General features: G+C 49.1%; 3 protein-coding genes and 1 long non-coding RNA gene across 11 annotated transcripts in view; 3 read left to right on the forward strand and 1 right to left on the reverse strand.

Annotated features, from left to right (window-relative positions):
* The first annotated feature begins 901 nt into the window (after nt 1-901).
* Nucleotides 902-10045, forward strand: LOC147235512 (uncharacterized). The gene is made up of 8 exons (XM_086178106.1): nt 902-1399; nt 2082-2452; nt 2699-2768; nt 3688-5294; nt 6429-6593; nt 7472-7811; nt 8184-8249; nt 8378-10045. Exons 1-8 carry the CDS (start codon nt 997-999, stop codon nt 9820-9822), a joined length of 4467 nt encoding a protein of 1488 aa, XP_086034232.1. The 5' UTR covers nt 902-996; the 3' UTR covers nt 9823-10045.
* A 194-nt stretch (nt 10046-10239) lies between these two features.
* Nucleotides 10240-14944, forward strand: LOC147235513 (uncharacterized). The gene is made up of 8 exons (XM_086177211.1): nt 10240-10493; nt 11635-11733; nt 11902-12073; nt 12361-12431; nt 12713-12808; nt 13095-13380; nt 13508-14253; nt 14335-14944. Exons 1-8 carry the CDS (start codon nt 10353-10355, stop codon nt 14599-14601), a joined length of 1878 nt encoding a protein of 625 aa, XP_086033337.1. The 5' UTR covers nt 10240-10352; the 3' UTR covers nt 14602-14944.
* Nucleotides 14945-15047: 103 nt separating this feature from the next.
* LOC147235514 (uncharacterized) lies at nt 15048-18851 on the reverse strand. 3 transcript variants are annotated; one of them, XR_015109064.1, is made up of 3 exons: nt 18727-18851; nt 18263-18331; nt 15048-15273 (listed from the first exon to the last, which is right to left on the reverse strand). It is a non-coding gene; the product is annotated as an uncharacterized LOC147235514 (long non-coding RNA). The 3 variants fall into 3 exon arrangements; XR_015109066.1 differs by lacking the exon at nt 15048-15273 and adding an exon at nt 16945-17037; XR_015109063.1 differs by lacking the exon at nt 15048-15273 and adding an exon at nt 16945-17037 and having other exon boundaries at nt 18667-18743.
* The window catches only part of mark4b (MAP/microtubule affinity-regulating kinase 4b), a 41571-nt gene continuing 36618 nt past the window's right edge, over nt 16733-21685 (forward strand). For 2 of the 6 annotated variants that reach the window (XM_086177164.1, XM_086177198.1), the window contains exon 1: nt 16736-17045. In XM_086177164.1, coding sequence (XP_086033290.1) covers nt 16827-17045 — 219 coding nt within the window. In that variant the 5' untranslated portion in view covers nt 16736-16826. Of the gene's footprint in view, nt 17046-18808; nt 19735-21685 lie in introns of those variants that run through there. The other 4 variants (XM_086177182.1, XM_086177155.1, XM_086177190.1 and 1 more) reach the window with 4 other exon arrangements.

The following is a 21685-nucleotide window of genomic DNA, read 5'->3' on the forward strand; positions in this document are numbered from 1 at the left end:
GAGAGGAGGTTTATGGACGGTAAATTGAAGGCGAGGGTCAGATTGAGGCAGATGATTGGCTGTGGTGAACAGCCCAAAGGAAAGGAAAAAAAAACAGCTTCATAATATTAGGTAAAAATAGCGGCAGGGATTTATGTTCATTGTAATGTGAGGGCGAGGAGGGAATGCTACAGGGGACAAAAACAGGAGACAATATCTGACCTGCAGAGTCTGAAAACATCTAAAACCCTTATTGTTGTCTGCTAAACAAACTCTTATCTTCTTTTGGATGTCTCAAAAACACAAAAAGAGATTTTTTATTTTTTATTTTTTTTAACATTTATTGGAACAGGTTCCTTAACAGAATCATACACATTCTTACAAAACCTCATAACAAGATACACATTATACAATATTGTTTATAGGTCACTTATTTCCTCAATAGCAAGCGAAAAATAAAACTAAAAAAAAAAAAAAAAAACACAAAAAAACATCTAACTCAGTCAAATACAGATGATATCTTCAGCTCTCCAAATATTTTTAATGGGTGCCCATTTTTCAAGATATAGGTCTGTCTGAAGAGATTTATTCTTAATAACAATAATAATGATAATGATACATATGCAAATAAATAAGTACATTCATTGTAAAATAATAATAAAATAATCAAAATGACCCTCCGGATTTTCCGAGTATGTTTTTTTTTTTTTTTTAATAAAATTTTCCTTAAGCACATATAGTATACACAGACAATATATATGTACAAACAAACATGGCCAAATAGAATCGAATGTAATTTTTCCGAGAATGTTTCTGAAGAGTAAGAGTCACTTGACTTCCGGGTTCTGCTCGGACCGGGAGGGAAAGAAATCGGAAGCGGAAGTTACACGGAATCATTTCAGAGCCGCGCCGGTCGCCATAAGTAAAGTTAGCAAGGAGATGTCAAAGGCTGTTTCAATTCGTATTTGAGTTTTTTAGCCGCCGCTGTTCGATGCTCTGACTCGGTTCGGTTCGGAGATGGAGGCCGCTTTCGGAGGCGAGGTGGCGGCGGTCGTGGAGGTCGCTATCCGGGCCACCGTGGCTATTTTCCGGCCGAGAGATGCGCCGAACACGGACTGGGAAGATGGTCATCTCGTCGAGATCCAGGAGATCGAGAGATCCCTGGTGGTCGAGATCCAGCGGGTATTCGCCTCGTTCTCCTCCCAGCTGGTGGAGGAGAACGAGGCTCTGAAGGCAAAGGTGGAGCAGTTGGAGGATGTGCTGCAGAGGAAGGCCGGCCAGCTGGAGCGGGAATTGGAGGCTAGAGTGGGTCAGCTGGGCCGGGATATGGAGCTTCTGGAGAAGGAGCTGAGGAGCATCAGCGACGAGAAGAGCCTCCCGGGCCCGGCCCACGTCCTGATCCCGGACGGACTGCCAACAGGTGAGGGCCTTTGTCCGTCCGGACCATGCAGGGGAGGACATTCACTGTCAACATAACAGCCATGCTGCTACAACAACTCATGACTACAAACTCCATTTTTAATCTGTATTTCCTTCTCCAGCTGTGCTTCTTTTATACACACACACACACACACACACACACACGCACACGCACACTGGCTGGTTTAATCCAAATGAGGGGCAGAAACCTCTGCCACCTTCCGGCGGCCTCTGCCTCTACTGGCAGTGCTAACAACTAACAAGGCTGTGTTGAAGTCAAATAATAATGGTTTCAATATTCATGGTAATGAAATAATAATGGCCATCTGGGAGAATTCATCAGGGTTTGACATGAATGAGAGAATATGTAAAAATAGAAATATGATACAAGTCATATTTTAAACTTAATATTTTGTTAGTAAATATGTAAGAAAAAGTATTGTACTGTTTCAACACGGACGACAGATGAGCAGAAACGTTGCTGTTTCACTCGTCCATCGATTAGTGGCTTATACAGCTGACGAATTGATCAGAGTTGGTTGTGCTTTGAGTTTCCAGGATTTATGGTTGCTATTTAGGTGACCTAGGCTCCCAGCTCTCCGGGGTTACTTCACCCTTCCCCATGTGTGCTAATGGTCCGGTCCACCTGCAGCCATCATCCCTTCTCCTTTGGTTCACCCCAGGAGCTCCGGTCTCAGCCTCCGGCGGTGAAGCCTCCCGGGAACCCGCCGTCCCTCTTGGTGCGGCCAAGGAACCCCCGTCGTCTGCCATGATGTCAGAGGGAAGCACGGAGGATGCACCCCACTCGCCAGCGGCGTCACTGACCGACCCCCAGTCTGTGTTGAGCCCAATGGTGTTTGTCACGCCGGCCCCCGCTGCGCTGTTGATAGGGGGCGGCGAGTCAGTTGCTCAGCCCCCCACCTCGCCCTCAGTCATGTCCGAGGCAACGGGAATGGCGCAGCTAATCCTCCGGGCCGCAGCCTCGCCGGGGACACCGCCGCAGGACATCCCTAGTCCCGATTCAAGTGCCGTGGTGGATTCAGCACAGGAGCAGGTTTGTCTCCAGAGTCTCCCAATACCCACCTCTAGTTCTGGTTTAAATCAGAACATGGAAAGAGGGGGATTGCATGAAGCCATAGTTGTTGTTCATACGGAGCAGGGCTGTGATGTCACAGGAGGGGGGCGGGGCTTTGCTTTCATGACATCACCTGTCCCCATGACCGCCGTCCAGCGCAGCTTGCCGCTGGCAGTGACAAAACCGCTGCGTCACACTCACTTCCTTCTCTCATCCCCACCCCAGACATCTCCTCCCGAGGCCCCGTCAGGGAGGACCAGGAGAACCCGGAGGACCAACGCCAGGAGTGAAAGGGGTACGTCTGCATTTCAAATTCTTATGGATTCTGATGCTTTTCCTGCCAGCCAAGCGCTGTGTTTGGACTGTGATTTTTTTATCCAAACTTGAGGTTTTTGAAATCCCCAGTTAGCTTCCACTAGATGAGAAGTTCCAAATTTTAAAGTATTCAGGGAGTAAAAAGAGAAAGGCAGAGGTTAGGTAGATTCCATCTATTGTCACAAGAACCTTCCCAGGAACTTGTAGATGAGCCAGGGACAATAGACCTCCCAGAACCATCTTAACTCCTACTCCAAGGCAGGATCTTCTTACGGTTCTATAGGAACTCATAGATGCTTGGTGAATGGTGGAGCTCATTAGCCACACCCATTAGCAGATACTTCTTACAGATTGCAGAGCACAATTTTTTAATACTATGGTGGTCCGTAGTCAGATATTTTCTGTGGACAAAATGAACAGAAGCAGCCAGGAAGACAAAGAGGGTGAAGCTCATCTGTCCTGCTTCGCCTCAGAGGGGTTTCCAGGGTTTGCAGAGGAACATCTACATTTTGGACCAGAGTATGTCCTGAGTTAACTAATGGCTAACAGGGTTCTTCACACAGAGAAGCAGTGCAGAGAGAGGATAAAAACACTTCAGCTACCTGATAGTCCATGGTTAAAATTCCATGAACGCGAACTGTGGCAGCCTCCACCTCCATGGTGTCCGTGTCGTCTTCCTCTTTATCTTTGCTGGTTTGTTTTGGAGAGGAGCTGAAGGTGGCCCCTCACTGCCTGTAGGAATGCACAACTAGAAGGTTCCTTGTGGGGCGCAGTTCCTAGGACGTCATCTAAGATGGATAGTTCTTCGTTGTTCTCTGTCTGAAAGCGGCACAGACGTTCAGCCACTCCAGACCTAGAGGGGATTCATAATATTCAACCTCCTGTTCCTCTTTCTTCAGCTTTCGAGGCTAACTGGTCGGAGTCGGTGGAGCCAGAGGGGCGGAGGCTGCGGAGGAAGGAGCTGCGGACAGTGAAGAGGTTCTTCTGCGAGGAGTGCGATGCCAGCTTCCACTGGAAAGGAGAACTGACGAAACACATGAAGGTCCACAAGAAGCAGTTCCCCTGTGACCGCTGTAGCCGGAGCTTTCTGGAGAAGAAGTCACTAGAGAACCACCTCCTCCGCCACGAGAACCTTAAGGAGCCGCTGCCTTTCCCATGCCCACGCTGCAAGAGGTCATACCGGAAGGAGCAGTCGCTCCAGAACCACCTCAAACGCCACCAGCGGCTAAAGCAGCCCAAGCCCTTCGCATGTGACCAGTGTGGCAAAACTTTCCGTATAGAACAATCCCTGGAGAACCACCGTCTTCGTCACGAGAAGTGGAAGCAGATGCTGAAGTGCCAGCTGTGCGAGAAGGTGTGCAAGAACCCAGTGCAGCTGAGGTGCCACATGGTGGTGCACTCGGAGGAACGACCCTTCAGCTGCGCCACCTGCGGCAAGGAGTTCAAGAGCAAGGACACACTGCGCTTCCACCAGATGGTGCACACCAGCACCAAGAAGTACAAGTGCCCGGTGTGTGAGGAGAGCTTCAAGTATGCCCACTCGCTTACTGTGCACAAGAGGAAGCACACCGGCATCACGCCGTTCATTTGCTCCGTCTGCAACAAGTCCTACAGGACGGGCACAGCGCTGAAGAGGCACAGCGTGGTGCACACGGGCGAGAAGCCCTTCACCTGCCATATATGTGGCGCCAGGTTCAGCCTGAACAACAACCTGAAGAGGCACATCCGCATCCACACGGGCGAGACACCATTCACCTGCCAGGACTGCGGGAAGAGCTTCTCGGACAACAATAAACTGAAGTCCCATATGCTGGTGCACGGCGCCCGCAAGCCCTTCATGTGTGACCTGTGCGGGAAGACCTTCCTCTTCAACTGCAGGCTGCAGATCCACCAAAAGTGCGTGCACGCCGAGAGGGGGGAGGCGGCGGACAGCAAGCGCCGGCCGGCCCAGCCGCGGCAGAGGAAGCTGCTGGTCAAACCTTTCAGCTGCAAGATCTGCCTGAGCAGCTTCAGCGCCGCCTGCTCCCTCAAGCTGCACGAGAAGGGCCACAGCGAGCACAAGGAGTTCAACTGCGGCATTTGCGGGAAGGCCTTCCACAACAAGTACTCCTTCCGCTACCACCAACGGAGCCACTCAGGCGAGAAGCCCTTCGTATGCGATGTCTGCGGCAAGGGGTTCTTCCACGCCGGCAGCCTCAAGCAGCACGAGCGCATTCACACAGGGGAAAAGCCTTACAAGTGTGAGCAGTGCGGGAAGGCCTTCAGGACGGATGGCAACTTCTACAGGCACCTCCGCATCCACACTGGTGAGAAGCCCTTCGAGTGCATGCATTGCCACAGGAAGTTCCACCAGTCCAACCAGCTCAAGTCCCACCTGCAAGTCCACACAGGCCAGAAGCTGTACTCCTGCCAGCAGTGCGGCCGCGGCTTTTCCGACTCGCGGCAGGTAAAGAAGCACAGCTGCGACGGCTCGCAGGTGTGCGTGTCATCCACTGGTACTGTTGGCTGAGCAGCTTCTCGGCCGTCTGGGGTTCCAGGCAAAACCGCCGTTTGCGATAAAGGGACAACAGGTGGTTTGATCTGGAGCCTCGGCGGCAGTCGCAGAAAGGATCTGAGCCCATACCCCTGAGAGATTGTCCCACATCCAGGTTTCCAGAAGAGGCTCTCCATGGGTTCACGCCATCTGAATGAGACCACCGATGGCTGGGCTTGAATTTAAGGTTGAGCGGCCATGAAGCTACGACTCCTTCATGTTGTCCGTGGTTGAATCCAAAAACCAACCTGATCTTCAGTTTCCTGCTGAGGTGGGGTGTCTCCTGGGGGAGCAGCATACGGGACTCACCGGGAGTATCTGCAGGTTCTGATACGCTTTAGGGCTTTTTTGCCGAGAGTATTTTTTACAGAGTTTATGCAGATCATGAGCCAGTGTGGTTGTCTCCAGCTCTAGTTCAATTTTAGTTTGTTTTTTTCATGAACTTGGAATCTGCTCATCTGTCTCCTGATCAAAACTTGGTTTATTTTGGTGGTTGCTCAGATTGAAAGAGTTAGTTCTACTTTCATAGACACACACACACGCATATATATATATATATATATATATATATATATATATATATATATATATATATATATATATATATATATATATACATACATACATACATACATACACTTTCATTTATTTGAGCTGTTGATGCACCAGATCACATTTTACAGAATGTTTTTTTAACCCTTTGAAAAAAGGGAAATTGGAAAAAAAAAAAAAGATTTAGATACCCTAATTACTGTAGAGATGGCTCATTTAGGAGAACGTTTGCTCAGGTTTTGTTTGTCCTTGTTCTTAATTGTTTAGAGCCGTGGAAATGAATTCACCGGGGCTAATATGTCTGACTGAGTGTCCATTGGGTCCATTTATGGTCTTTTGTTTAAAAAAATAACAAAAAACAGATCCGAGTACAAATTGAGGTGAAATGTTTAAATAAACGAGTGTACAGCCAGACGCCGCTTCCGGTGCTTTTATTTTGAAAGAATTAAGGCCCCCGAGCTGACCTTCCACTTCCGGGTGCAATGTCAACTTTGGCAGAACTTCCATCACTTCTGGACCTCGTGTTTCTGCCGTGAAAACAAATAAATAATTTTTCAAATAAACCCTGATATTTATGAAGATAAAGTCGAGATGTCGGAGTGTTCAGTTTTGAGCGCAGAGACCAGGTCCATCCTGGAGATCGTCATCCGGGCAGCTGTGGATATTTTCGGGCCGCCAAAAGGAGAAAATGTCACCGGAGACCAAAGAGAGACGACGAAGGTGAGTTAGGAAGTTAAACGGTCGGACATTTAACCGGGTTAGCAGGTTAGTGATTTCTCGGCGTTTCATCAGAAACGCTGTAGTCGATGGAGATCGGAGTGAACGCTTGGAGCAGGAATCTGTAACAAAGATGGCGGCGCGGTAGCTTTGCCGGCGGCAGTTATGAGGCCAAAGGGGACGTACGGCTTTGCGGAACATGAACCAGAAAACAGGCTCAAAGACGTTTTATCGAGCCACCGCGGAAAAACCGCGGATATGTTACATCTATGTCATGTATAGACGTTTATCTTCTGGCTCGGACAACTTGTATCCGTTAGCTACTTCATCCTTTATCTGCCGGCGCTACCGCCTCCCTAGCGGCGTGGAGGGGAATTGACGGAAAGAGGCTTATGTTAATAATACATTCTATTTATTGACACTGTTAGGACATATATAAACACATTCAAAAGAAAAATAAATATATATGAGAGTTAAAAAAATAAACAAAAGTTACCGAGCAGTTGGCATGAGATGGTTCACTCTGAAGTCAGGAGAAGTCAAAGTTCAAGATTTTTGAGTTTCATATGTTATAAGAAGACGGGGATTCAGACAATGCAATGAAATTCTTACTCTGTACACTCCCTTCACAGCAGAAGATTGGCAATAGATCAAAGTTAGATCTTTGAGGAAAACCCACCTGAAGTATGAAGCGGGGAACAAACCAGAGGAGCGGATCCTGTTGAAGCCACTGACAGTTTGCTATTCAAAGAAGAGTTCTCTGTAAATAATTTGGACAGAAAAATAAATGTCTGTTTACCAACATAAACCTGTTGATTTTAAGCAGATAGGATGTCAAAGTTGGGTTTGAAGTGGAAATGATGAGGTTCCTCTCCTCCCAGACACATTTTGACGGTGTGGTGGAAGCACTGGCCCGGGAGGCAGCACGGAAGATCAACGCCATCTTCATCCAGCTGTCTGCTGCGCTGCACAATGAGAACAGCAGCCTGAAGGTCAGAGTGGGACGGCTAGAGTCGGAGCTGCGGGCAGTGGCCGAGAGGTCGGAAAATACCCAGCGGTGGAGGGAGAATGTCCAGAACGGCTGCCCCGTCCAGTTCAAGCAGACCGGGGTGATCTTCACATCGAAGCCGGCTGAGACGTTCGAGAGGAAACCCGACGGAGAGACGAGCGGAGACATGGGGATGACAGCTGCTACTGAGGAGATCTGTGGGAATGCAGCAGGTACAGTTTCATTAAATAATACAGGACAAATGAGAAGATGGGTGACATGGTGGCTAAGGGGTTAGACAGCCAGAAGGTCTTTGGTTGGATTCCCACAGGAGGCCTTTCTGTATGGTGTCTCCATGTTCTTCACTTGTCTGTGTGGGGTTCCTCAGGGTTCTTTGGGTTCCTCCCATAGTCCAGGAGGTTCTTTAGAGACCCTACTTTGTCCAGACGTGTGAATGAGAGGATGAATGGTCGAAAGGTCTCTGTATGTGTGGACCCTGTGATTGACAGGTGGTTAAAGCCCGCTCCCTCACCCAGGTGTGTTTGTTGACTCCCTTCCAGGCAAACTTTGTTTTCATCTTAACTTTTCATAAATATTGTGCTCAGACAGTGGAGGGAAGGTGGTGGACAGCAGCTATGGAGCAGAGATGGCGGGGACGGCCAGTCAGTCAGGTAGGACTCAGAAAAGAGTTTTGAACATGTGTGTTTGTGTATGCGTGCATTTATGTGTTGCATCTGCACCGATGGTCTTGTTTCTCTCCAAACATGTGGTCACATTTCACACTCTTCCCTGGCAACAGTTGTAGCTCCAAGCCCGCACACGGAAACGCAGATGTTCTCCGGGAGCCAGGACATGTGCACGGAGCTGAAGTCCATGAAGAAGGGGAAGGTCTTCCAGTGCCACGTGTGCAACAAGTGCTTCAACCGCCAGCTTCACCTTAGCAAACACATGAACACCCACCGGGAGCCCATGTCCTGTGAGCAGTGTCCCAGGAAGTTCAGGAGCACCGCTACATATGAACGCCACTTGCTACGCCACGAGGAGAGAAAGTACGCCAACTTTGACTGCTCCCTGTGTGGGAAGACCTTCAAAAGCAAAATGTTGCTGAAGACCCATCAGGTGGTGCACAACAACACTCGTCCCTTCATCTGCTCCACCTGCGGGAAGGCGTTCAAAACTAAGCCGTGCCTGCAGGCCCACCAGGTGGTGCACAGCCTGGAGAAGCCGCACAAATGTGGTGAGTGTGGGGAGAGCTTCCGCTACGCATTTGCCCTGCGTTGCCACAGGAGTGTCCACACTGGCGAGTATCCTTTCAAATGCGGCGTCTGCGGCAAGGCCTTTACCAAGAGGAGGTCACTGAGGACGCACGAGGCGGTGCACAGCGGGAAAACCTTCACGTGTGAGGTGTGCGGAGCAGGCTTCACCCTGCAGCAGAACCTGAAGCGCCACATCCGTATCCACACAGGCGAGCGGCCGTTCAAATGCGAGATTTGCGGGATGAGCTTTGTGCAAGACAAGCTGAAGGCCCACATGGTTCTCCACGGCGCCTCCAAGCCCTTCATGTGCGACCTCTGCGGGAAGACCTTCCTCTACAACTGCCAACTGCTGAAGCACCAGAAGATGGCCCACGATGGGCCGGACACTGCCTCGCCGGGGGAAAGACCGGTTGGCAGGAGGCGGGCTCGGGCATGCAGGAATCGGCGTGTCATCTACTGCAGGGACAGAACCACGGTGGAGGTGACGGCCTTCAGCTGCGGCACTTGCCAGAAGGGCTTCGACTCGGCCACCTCACTTAAGAAGCATGAGCAGGTGCATTCAGGTCGCCTGCCGTACAACTGTGACACCTGCGGCAAGTCCTTCCTCTACAAGGCTACGTTCGACTACCATCAGCGCACCCACTCCGGCGAGAGGCCCTTCAGCTGCGACCTGTGTGGCAAGACTTTCATCATCCTCCACGCCCTCAAGGCCCACAAGTTGCAGCACACCGGTGAGAAGCCGCACAAGTGCGAGCAGTGCGGCCGGGCCTTCAGGATCTACACCAACTACCGACGCCACCTGAGGATCCACACGGGGGAGAAGCCGTACGAGTGCGAGGTGTGCGGTGTGAAGTTCAGGCAGCTTGGACATGTTAAGTTCCACATGCAGGTCCACACCGGAGAAAAGCCCTACGCCTGCAGCAGCTGTGGTCTGGGCTTCTCAGACTCCAGGCTGCTCAAGAGACATAGCTGCACAGAGAAGTATTAAAAACACGTCCAAACACCGGCAGTGGAAGTTTAAATGATACGAAGTCCTGTCTGTGTAACAGGAGCCCAAAGGGAGTAAATAAACCACAAAACGTCCTGCCATTTTCCTTTTTATTCTACCCTACACCTATCATCTGCAGCTTCCAGCTACTTAAACAGACACAGAAGACATTTATACAATTTACACAATTTCCCCTGGAGCAATAAAGTATTTCTGATCGTGATTTATGCTCATTTTCGTCCACAATTCCTTCCTCCCTTTAACTTACTCTTCTCCTTTTCATTTTTAATTGCCTGTATGTTTTTTTCTCCTGCAGAGAATCTTTGCAGCTCTGTCCACACGGTGCTTTTATTTTGAAAGACCCCCCGGTTATCTGGTTTGATATCCGGTTTGTGGTGGTGGGCGGTGCTAGCTTACCTTTTCTTTTTTTCCCCCCTCAAAACAATCCTGGAGAGCCAAACACTCCGTGAGCCGATAGTTGGGAGGGAGGACTGAGTCGCGGTCGTAGACGCCTCTCTGGGTCCTTCGGGATGGCAGGCTTGGAGCCCCAGGTCGCGGCCGTCCTAGAGATGATGGTCGGCGCGGTGCTCAGCGAAATCGGCAAATTTCTCGGTGGATCTGGTTTGGCGCGTCCAGCCACCGAGAATGTCAAAGAGTCGCCGGAGGAGAAGGTGCGCGGATCTGTGTGTGTGTGTGTGTGTGTGTGTGTGTGTGTGTGTGTGTGTGTGTGTGTGTGTGTGTGTGTGTGTGTGTGTGTGTGTGTGTGTGTGTGTGTGTGTGTGTGTGTGTGTGTGTGTGTTCCCTCGTTGGCTCCTCCGGTTGTTGACGCTCTCGTCCGGCGTCAAGACGACCAGCTGATCATAGAAATAGAAGAGCTAGCTTGTCCCCCTCTGCCGCAACCACCTGCTCCAAGGCTTTAAGATGAACCGGAAAGAAACTGGGCATCAGTTTGCCTCCGCCCGCCGGCGTCGAGTCTGTCCCCCCGCCGAAGAAGTCGAAAAACTACCCTCCGCGGCCGTTGGCGTCGCGATCACCGGCGGGTGTCCATGTTTGGGCGCCATCTTGAGCGCGGCGGCTGCCGGGCTAGTCTATCTGTTGTATCTCTACAAACGTCTCCGCCACAGGTTTCACCTGCTGGGACCACACAAATCCATCCTACATTTTCATTGTGCACTATCAGCATTAAATTGTAACGGTTTTAGTGTTTGTAGTCCTATTAAGCACCAATAAAAAATAGTATCTACAGTGTAGCTAGTTAGCAACGTTGTTAGCCCTAGAGGCGTTGGGGATTTTAAGGAATGGCATTTTTACGTTTATTATCGGGTTTAAACAAGAATCGGGGGTATTACAATTCGTTCTTTGTGTATATTTACACATCAAGTGCGTAAAAATATAACTATGTGTTTAAATATCAATGCATGAGGGGGAACAGCCTCAAAAAGTAGCTTATACTTTATCAGTAGCGTAAACATACTCTCCATTAGCTAGTTGTGTAGTAGCATTAGAAGTTAAAGAGTTTTCCATCCTTCAGGGGCCACAGCTAATCGCCTGCCTCCACCTAACCCACAGTCAATCACATGCCTCCATCCATAAACCTCCCTAGTCTTCCTCTAGAATCTAGAGCTGCCAGGCAGGTGGTCTAGAGTGAGCCCTTCAGTCTGGCAATATCCTTCCACCCAGATCTCCATTCCTCCTGTGACTTTATCTCCAGAACACGTGCTACCCTCTGATGGACTCCTTCCTGATCCTCTCCATCCCCATCAAGCTGCAACTTAGAAAAATGCTCCTCAAACATTGTTTTTGCTCCGTCAGGTGCTCCAGCTCAGCGTCTTTATGAAGTCTCTCGCCTGCGATGCCGGAGAGAAGATCTGCCAGCTTTTCCAGGAGTGCTCCTCGCTGCTCCAGCTGGAGGTAAGTTTCTGCTTAATAACTCCTTAACTTAGTATCAGAGCCTGGAATATGATGTGATTTTTTTTTTATGGAAGCAGACTTCTCCAAGTGATGCCCTCCTCTTCCTCTTCTTCGTCTTTGCTTGATAACGTTGAATGCTGTAACACCCTGCGTTTCTTGGCCATGGAGGTGACGCAGGGCATGGCGGAGATTGAGGACCTGCGAGGGAGGCTGGAGACAGCTGAGGCAGAGCTCAAACTTGTGCTGGAGGGAGGCGGCGGGGCCTCGGAGGAGGAGGATGAGGAGATGGAGGAGGAGGTTGTCTCAGTTGTTCAGCGATCAGGGAGGAGGAGCCGCAAAGGTGAGCAGCTCATCAGGACATCAGGGAGGTTGTTTGTTTTTTGTTCCTTCTGTGGGGCAGGAGATGCTACTGAGGTGTTCGCTTGGTTCCTTTGAGCTTCATAGAAGATGATGATGATGGAGACTCTGCAGTTCTGTCTCCTCCTGCATGGCTGAAGGTCTTTGATGTTAGGAAGTAGCTTAGCTCTCTGACTCCAATGTCACCGGTCTTTGCCATTGTAGCATTTGATTGCACAGAAGACCTGAGCACCTTCACTAACAGGACGTTTTTGTTTCTCCCATGCACAGGCGTGAGGAGAAGTGACGGCAGACTGAAGAGATCACCTGTCATTCACCTGTGGAAGGGTAGAGCCTACGAGGTGGCGTGTCTTACATCCTTCTCTGGGGCCTTTCATTGTTCCTTTATTAAATTCACTCCAAATATCCGATAGGGGAACCCAACAGGTTGATGTTGAAATTCTTGCAACAGGAACACAGGGTGGGAGGGTCACCCCTTTTTCTGTTGTGTGTGTGTGTGTGTGTGTGTGTGTGTGTGTGTGTGTGTGTGTGTGTGTGTGTGTGTGTGTGTGTGTGTGTGCGTGCGTGCGTGTCTGTGTGTGTGCGTGCGCGGCTGAAAGATTTCACTCATCCCTCCTCTCAGGACGGAGATCAGCAGACTGGGATAAAGGAGGAAGGGCTCGGGGACCAGACCTCCTCTGACTTGGGCCTGGAGGATGCCGAGGACCCAGACCTCCAGGTGGGTTTCACTGATATTGTGTAACACCGTGCATTTATTAGAGGATTTACTTTTTTTAACCATATTAAAACTTTTATAAATGAATCCATCCTTAAATTAAACACGCCTATTCACATGCAGCAGAACATGTGGCACAACAGCAAAAGAATCTTAAAGTCTTATTTTGCTTGAATTTGGCCCTCAGGCTCCATCCTGTGGAGCAAATCTTTTCCCATATGAGTGATTGACATGATAATGTACATTTGTTTATTCATTTAATGACATTCATATGTAATTTTCCCGCTAGCTGGAACCGGACAATCAGGACGGCGGGGACCCAGAGTACATTGCCAGGCCCAGGCGCATGGTGAAGGCCAAGCTGCAGCGAGGCCGCGCGAAGAAGGAGGGCCTGAGTCACGGCCAGCAGCCCCTCAGCTGCAAGTACTGCAGGAAGACCTTCAGCAGGCTGCTGCAGCTCAAGGCCCACCAGGCCGTCCACGGGGCCTCCGCTGACAAGCCCTACCACTGCCTTCAGTGCGGTCGTGGCTTCTCCTTCCAGCGGAGCCTCAACACACACATGCTGCTCCATACCGGTGAGCTCAGCCTTCTCCTCCAGCCTCCGAAGGATGGTTTAGACCCAGCAGAGGCAGGTGTTACTTAATGATGAAGCCATATGAGCATTCGACGCCAGGAACTCTTTTCTTCTCTCGTGATGTTCAGGTGAGAGGCCGCATACCTGTGACATCTGTGGGAAGGGCTTCACCTTGAAGCAGCTGTTGAGGAACCACCAGCGGCTGCACGCTGAGGTGCGCCCGTTCCATTGCGAGCAGTGCGGCAAGAGCTTTTACCGAGCCCACGGCTTGAAGATGCACCAGATGGTGCACACCGGCGAGCGGGCCTACGACTGCCAATACTGCAGCAAGAGCTTCACCATACGAGGGAACCTGCAGCGCCATCTGCGAATCCACACCGGAGAGAAGCCCTTCAGGTGCGACACCTGTGGCAAGAGCTTCAATCAGGCGGACACCCTGAAGGGCCATCAGCGGATCCACACAGGTGAGCGACCATTCAGCTGCGACACCTGCGGCAAGTGCTTCATTCAGAAGAGCGCCTTGAAGATGCACCAGAGGTCGTCCCACTCCAGCGAGACCTCGCCGGCGTGCGTGGCATGCGGCGCCGCGGTGGCATGCGTAGACTCGTTGCGCAAGCACCTGCAGACCCACGCTGCCACTATCCCATGCACCTGTGTCCTCTGTGGGCGCCGCCTTAGCTCCATCACTGACCTGCGCATGCACCAGCAGCAGCACACTGTGGACCGGCCGCACAGCTGCAGCATCTGTGGCAAGAGCTTCAAGTCATCCAGCTACCTGAAGATCCACATGAAGACCCACAGCGGGGAGAAGCCCTTCTCCTGTGACATCTGCGGACGCATGTTCACACAGCACAGCAGCCTCAAGTCGCACCAGGTAGTACGTTTGCCAGAATCTCTCCAAAGGTTCGTCGAAGACTTGAGACTCTGAATGCTTGGATGTCCTCGTCCCCTCCAGGTGGTCCACACTGGCGAGAAGCCCTTCAGCTGCGACACTTGTGGGAAATGTTTCAGCAACACAGGCAACCTGAATAGACACCACCGCATCCACACCGGAGAGAAGCCCTTCAGCTGTGACCTCTGTGGCCGCAGCTTCAACCAGGGCAACAGCCTGAAGGCCCACCAGCAGATCCACACCGGGGAGAAGCAGTTCATGTGTGACAAGTGCGGCAAGAGCTTCGCCTACGTCAGGAACCTGAAGGACCACAAGTGCTTCTATGTGTGACGCCTGCAGGCTGATGGGACGACAGAGCTCTGAGGACATGCCAGGAAACAGAGTGTGTGTGTGTGTGTGTGTGTGTGAGTGTGCGTGTGTGTGCGTGTGCGCGTGTGTGTGTGTGTGTGTGGTTGACAGATACATCAATCACTGAGTGTATATTTTTTTTTATAACTTATTTTTCATTACGGCTACAATAATTTGTGAGTTCCTAAAGTCCAAACTTTTGTATGAGAATCCGAACCCCGGGTCTGCATCCGAGTCAGGAGGTCCTGCGGATCCTCATCTCGGGGCTTCTGGCAGAAAACTGTGCTGCTGGATTTTTCTTTTTTCAATAAAGACTCAAACATAACTCAATTTCCCAGCAAGTTCTGTTCAAGTGAACCATGTTTGAGCAGCTGGTTCCAGGGAAGTTTTTCTTCATAGACAGAAGATCCCTGGTTGGATTCCCACAGGGACCTTTTCCTGAGTCTCCGTGTTGGCCACGGTCTGCATGGGGTACTTCCGAGTTCCTCCCATTGTCCAAACACATGCAGGAGGTTCAGTGGAGACTCTAAGCTGTTCAGATGTGTGAATGAGAGGGTGAATGGTTGTACGTCTCTATATGCAGCCCTGTGATTGGTCCAGAAGTAACCCCACCTTTGACAGCTGTGATAGACACTTGCTCCCTCACCTGCAACCCTGAGTGGAAGATGAGCAGTAGAGATGATGAGTGAATGAATGAATGAATTCATTTCTCTGACTGACTGGTCACGCCAAAGCTTAGAATAATGATTTTACACCAAAGTGTGCTGGCTGTTTGTCCATTGTACATGTGACTGCCAAAGCACCAGGTCACATGACTGACTCGTCTCTTTGTAGACGTTAAAAGCATACACACACTCACATACACCCAGTGGATGTGCTCCTCCCAAAACAACTCTCGATTCTGTTTTGTATTGGATTGTCTTTTTGCACGAGTAAAAGTCTAGCCAATCAGAGTGCAGAATGAGACGGATGCCTCTGCACCATCCTGGTTTTAAAAGAAATACAATCTTCCCGGATGCGAATGACAGAAGTTTTACAAACATATTAGACCATTATAAGAAACATTTAGCAGAAGTGTTTGCAGGAATGGTGAAGGTCACACCAGGGATCATGTTTATCCAATTTTCAGAGAAGGTACCTGAATGCTTCTCTTTTGGGAAACCCATCTTAAATAATAATAATTCATCCTTTATTAATCCCTCTTGGGGAAATTCGTTCTCAGCAATTAACCCATCATGGATGAACCATGAGCAGTAGGCTGCCATCCACCAGCTGAGCAGTTAGGGGTTCAGTGTCTTGCTCAACACTTCAACAGACTAGGAGCCAGGAAGCCAAACCAGGAATGTTCGGTTCCAAAGACAATTGCTCTACCTCCTGCACCACGCCGCCCCTTTCATTAGGGGAAAGCTATTTGATTATCTGTGGGTGTTCTCAGTCATCCAGGCCATGGTGAATTCTTGTCAAAATGTTCATGTCATGGCAATTGGGCTTGAATTTCTTCACTTGAAGATGTTTCAACTCTCACCGAGAGGCTTCTTCAGTTAATGTGATTTATATTGATATTGATGTTTTGACCTCACCTATAGGGGACAGTCTTGGACACCTGGACGCTCCTGGTGATCACCAATCGCGATGGACACACACACACAGACACACACACACACACACACACAATTTATCAAATAGAGTTATCCTCAGGTCAGTAATGATCTCGTGTTTGGGTACTTGTGAAAGGTGCCTGACAGGGGCCCCTGCTGAGATAAATCCATTAAACTCAGGGGGGGTTAAATGTAAATAAATGATTTCATACTAATCTGTGAGTAATCAAAGTAGATCCTCTCAACAGTACACAAGGAGTGCTGTAAATCTTGAAAGCCAGGTCGCTTCCTGTGCTGCCTAGAGCCATCTAACATTCAGGTGGAGATACTTGCTGTAGATCGGAGGGATCGGAGGGGTCATTATAGCTACATCACTTTGTGTCCTCGCAGTTCGACCGCAGCTGCTGGATTGATTCCTCTTGACATGCTGAGAGGGGCACAACTACACAACTCGCACACAAACAGACGTGTGTTTCCCATCAACAATTAGATGTATTGATGATTCCACATCCACAGCGTTGTTTGCCCTCTGATGGGTTTATCCACAGCTGAGCAGGCCTGCACGTCGATGATGCAGTGTCCAGAACAGGCCATGCCGTCCCTGGAATTATGGACCGGCTGTTCTTTTCCACCATCGATTCCGGGGGTTGGAGCGTCAGCGGGGGCCACAGGGGATGGCAGTGGCTCCGCAGCCTTGCCTGCTTCACAGCTGCAACTCTAACCCCTTGTCCCACGCCGTCCCCAGGTCATCGGGGTCTTAGTTGTACAGAGGCGCCGGAGCAGATGATGAGGCCCTGGATCCGCTCCAACAGGTCCAGATCTGTCCAGGTAAGACTTGTTTCTTGATTACTTCAAGATGGGAGTATGTGGAGGGGGGGGGGGGGGGTTCTACCTTGTCCTCCTCTGCACTGATTTCACTCACTGCTGTAGTGAGAGGTTTTACAAAATCTGATGGATTATATAAGTGAGGTTATAATTTTAGCCCGCATCGTTACCTATTGGAATACCTTCAAATATAAATGTAATCAATTGCCTTTCCAATTGCCCCTCGGGGACAAATAAAGTTTCTCTGATTCTGATTCTGATCGGTTACCTCAGTTGCTATCGGAATATAAAACGTTACTCAAAACCTCAGGTACTCCAACACAGTTTTTTGAAATAACCTTCAACGGAATTCTTTGGCAAAGTGCACATTCAGGAGGCAAAACAAAGTCTTTGCTGCCAAATGCAGGTGTTTCTCTACAGTGGACGTGGTTGTCCTGCCTCCGCTGTTCCCTGCTGCTTCCTGTCTTCTTCATTCTGTGACTCCGACATACTTAAATCGCCTGTATTGTGTTTTATAGATGTGCAAACCTGTTTGCTTTCAATTTATAAAGGAAAAGTTATTGCATTCTAAAAAACACATTTCCTTGACTGATGGGGATTTCGACAATGATAGTAATAATAAGTTATAGAATTTGACTTAATAAAGGCTGATATGTGTCGTTCTGTTGAAATGTAGTGACTAAAAGCCAATTCAATTCATCTTGATATTTTTTATTTACCATTAAAACACTGTGAACTCATCACAAAGAGTTTCTTATTTTTCATCTCGACAAATTTTAATGTAACTGAAAATATATATTTTACTTGATAGGAACAGAGATTTCCAGATAAAATCAGCTTAATGCAGTAACTCCGTTCAAACAAATGTGTATTTTGTTTGGATGAATGTCAATTTGACTTGACTCTGCATCAGATGGATTTGTACAATAACATTTGTAATATGTCTATGGAGGTTCTCAGTCATTCAGGTCATGGTGAATTCTTGTCGAAATCTTCTTGTCTTGGCAACTGGGCTTGAAGAAGCCTCTCGGATGAGGGGTGAAACCTCTTTAAGTGAAGAAACTCAAATCCAGTTGCCAAGACAAATAGATTTTGACAGGAATGCACCATGTATAATAGTTTTCGTTTAATGTCCCTGGCCTGGTATTGACGCGGTCCGCCTAAAAGAAATCGAAAGTAATCAATGTATAATTCATCAATAAAGATAAAATGTTGTTTACCTTCATGTGGCACCGGTCAAATTCTCCACTAGAGGACAGTACGGATTCAGCAGCGAACAGAGCGACAGTCTGAGCCCATTGTTGATAGAGAAAAAAATCAATAAAACACATTTTAGAGACAAATCATCTTAGAAGAACAGAAGGCAGTTAAATAAACACATATTGAAATTGTGACGAAGAAATCTTTATATTCCTTGTTTATATAAATAAGTCAAAGGAAGGAAATGTTTATGATGTTTACTGCTTGTTTAGTGTTTATCACACATCCAAAACCAAAAACACTAGGGGACAAAAGATGAATTTATTAATAATCGTATGTTCAGAGGTTCATATCTATTGGTAGAACACCACAGCATGTATTGTTATTATTAATGTATTGTTTTCAGTCTAGAACTGGAACGTACGATACGCCTTGAACTCCTCTCTGTCGTCTATCTCGTCGGTCCGACTTTCCAACGGCGTACCTGAAAGCGGCACGGCCGGTGGAGGAGAGTCGCGTGTGAGTGCGCTTGCGCAGAAGATACGCCGCAGCCCAGCCTTTTTTTCCATCCCCTAGCGAGTTGACGTGACGTCCGCCCGCCTCTTCTCCCCTTGTCACTCCGCTCGTGTGCCGGCGGCGGCGGATCTCCGGTTCTTCCTCGTCCGAAGGCGAGTGCTATGTTCCCGTCGCGGAGGAGACGTTCGCTCGACGCCGGCGACTTCCCGGTCACCGTCGCCACAGCAGCCCCGACCGAACCGAACGCGAGGAGCTAGGGGCGGACCGGTCCGAGAGGAAGCAGCCCGGGGAGGAGGGAGGCGGGGGAGGGGTGACTGGTCGAGGGGCTCCACATCCGCCGCTTTCATCAATACAACTCACGGAGGCCCGTGTCGGGATATTTTCTCCGTGAAAGCTAGATTGGTGTTTCCTTAACTGTTTTCTGAAACATCACCCATCCGTTCGCTTTGTGTTAACCACCCTTTTTATTGTGTAACCCCCCTTATTGAATCTCCGTCTTTTAGTTGTTGTGCTAACGGTCCGCCGGTATGGTAGCTAGCACCCGGAGGATCTGGAGAAAGTAGTTCCCCCCGCCCGGTGGGTGGGGGAGGCCGGGCTGCACTCTAAATGTTTTGTTCGTTGTTTCGGGGAAGCTTGGGTCGGGATAACGCCGGGGAAAATGTCCTGAGTTGGACGTAGCAAGCTGGCTTTATTTATTTATTTTTTTTAGTTTTAGTTTTTTTTTGTGTGTTAGTTGCAACGCTGAATCACTGTCTCGGCTAGCCCTGCTGCCTTCAGGGTCTCCCGACAATGAGGATTGTATGAGCAGAGACCCCCCCCCACCTCCATTAGACCCCCAAGGGTTTTCCAGCTCAATTCGTTCACCAACCGGCGGCCGAGTCGTTTGATTCCCCTCCCCTGACCGACCCAAACACTTTCGGAGACGGACATGTCTTTACGCACGGCGCTGCCTGGGAACGAGCGGAAGCCGGACCATGTAAGTAGAATCCCCCATCTCATCTTTATGGTTAAAAATCAAGAGCTGTCACCCCCGAGGGTCATATGCAAATGTAATTAAGACGTGAAGGGTGGCTTGTCGAGTCATGTGGCATCCCATAATCCCGATTTTAATCCAGGGGTTGCTATGGAGGAGGGTGGTAGAACCTCAGAGGAGGACCACTTGTTTGTTTGCTGCCAGCAGATCAATAATTAATACATATGATGAAGGAGCAGCCCGTCTTTGCTGTGGCCGTCCATCACCCCTCCCCATCAACCTCCAGCTCTTCATCTTCCCTGCCCCCCCATCCACCTCTAATGAAGAGGCGAGCCAAATGTGCTGTGTCAGGCTAGCCGGGTTCATCCTGCCGATGTTTCCCTCCTGCTAGCAGTTGTTTTGCAGTCCAGTGTCCTCCTGGAGCACTTTGCGGACCATGCTTTTGTTGGTTTCTTCCATGTTTCCAGTTGTCTGTGACATCCACAGATGTGAAAATGATCACATTAATTAACTGTCTTGTCAAAACATCCAGACGTCAGATGGCACAGTTGAGAGGATGCCCTAACTGAGTCAATTGTTTTTTTTTTTTGCTTGTTATATTTTACCTTATATTATCATGTGATCGACCAATGCCTTAAGTAAGCTGGTGTAACTGATTAATCACCTTCTGGGTGCCAATTGAAATACTCGTATTTTATTCAAACGAGCAAAGTCAAAGTCAGCTTATTGTCAATTGCGCAGCATGTACTGGACATACAGAGGAATCAAGAAGACATTTCTCACAATCTCACTGTGACATGAAATTAACAATATTATAATAATTGAGTGAGAATTAGCAGTAAAGTGCACTGTTACATTAAACAGTAAACATTAATCTATGAGCTACGAAGTATTAAGTGCACACAGATATAGTGATGGGCAGGGATGTAAGTTTGATTGGCAGGTGTGAATGTGTTCGAGGCAAAAAATGTTTCATATATGACCCCCCTCCGTCAGTCTCCGTGTACTCTGGGCTCACTGCAGATTGTTACAGATAGGTGTTTATTGCCTGGCACCCTCGCCACAAGCCAGGAAGACTTTTAGAGGCCCCTGGCGGTAATCTTTATATTAAGAACCCTTTTCCCGCTTGGACTGCGGATTTATGGCCACACCCAAAACTCTAACATCCAGGCCTGTTTTGGACTCATCCACTCATTTTAACTGTGTTCCCAGACGTCCCCTTCCTGACTATAATCTGGACAGGAAGATGGCCGAGATCCTCCGCAGGACGCTCCTGTCCTTTCAGGGACCATAACCCCATTACATTCTGTGTCTGACTCCGAGGCCTGTTGGCAGTAGAACAAGACGGGAAGGCCTTGAGTGAGGGGACAACCGTGGTTGATCATCTACTAGTATATTTCTCTTGGTCGGGTCTGATTTCTAAGTTTAGGTACGTAGCAGTCGACTTGGGATTTTGCTGTCAGTCTGCACACCTGTGGCTCAATTCTGTGAATCTCAGAAACTTCTCCAGTATTTATTGATTAACGTTTAAAGCCCGGAATGGCCATTTTTGCAGGGGTAAACAGCTGGATTCACACATTGATGACATATAGAGTCAATATTTTGCTGATATGAGCACAATCTTGTGCTTCCATATTTTCTGTCACAAAATATACCCTGGTTGGGAACTGTCCTTGTAAGATGCCTGGATCTGGTCAGCTGATTCCTTGTCGATGAGGAGACATCTGCGGTCTGAGACTTAGCCCTGCCTCCTGAGGATACTCCTTCCACCAGTCTGGATCCATGATCTTGGTCTTTGGGCCGATGGCCTGATCTTGTGACTGCAGGTGAGAGAGGAGAACATAGATGGTTTTGTTTGATAAGAGCGTGTCTGCTTTGAGCCTCGGCTGCTTCTTCACTACAGCGACTCCATGCTGCCCCTGTGTGACCGGTCTCGGTGCCCCCCCCCCCGTGG

Source organism: Fistularia commersonii, chromosome 3 (genome assembly GCF_037954325.1).
Source record: "Fistularia commersonii isolate RoL2024-O1a breed Wild chromosome 3, RoL_Fcom_v1.0, whole genome shotgun sequence".
Lineage (NCBI taxonomy): Eukaryota > Metazoa > Chordata > Actinopteri > Syngnathiformes > Fistulariidae > Fistularia > Fistularia commersonii.

Bases quoted from the DNA above. Each gene is read 5' to 3' on its own strand.
- LOC147235512 (XM_086178106.1), top strand. From the start codon at position 997: ATGGAGGCCGCTTTCGGAGGCGAGGTGGCGGCGGTCGTGGAGGTCGCT. The intron at 1,400-2,081 runs GTGAGGGCCTTT...GGTTCACCCCAG, and splicing joins CCCGGACGGACTGCCAACAG to GAGCTCCGGTCTCAGCCTCC. The intron at 2,769-3,687 runs GTACGTCTGCAT...CTCTTTCTTCAG, and splicing joins CAACGCCAGGAGTGAAAGGG to CTTTCGAGGCTAACTGGTCG.
- LOC147235513 (XM_086177211.1), top strand. From the start codon at position 10,353: ATGGCAGGCTTGGAGCCCCAGGTCGCGGCCGTCCTAGAGATGATGGTC. The intron at 11,734-11,901 runs GTAAGTTTCTGC...TTGGCCATGGAG, and splicing joins CCTCGCTGCTCCAGCTGGAG to GTGACGCAGGGCATGGCGGA. The intron at 14,254-14,334 runs GTAGTACGTTTG...CGTCCCCTCCAG, and splicing joins GCAGCCTCAAGTCGCACCAG to GTGGTCCACACTGGCGAGAA.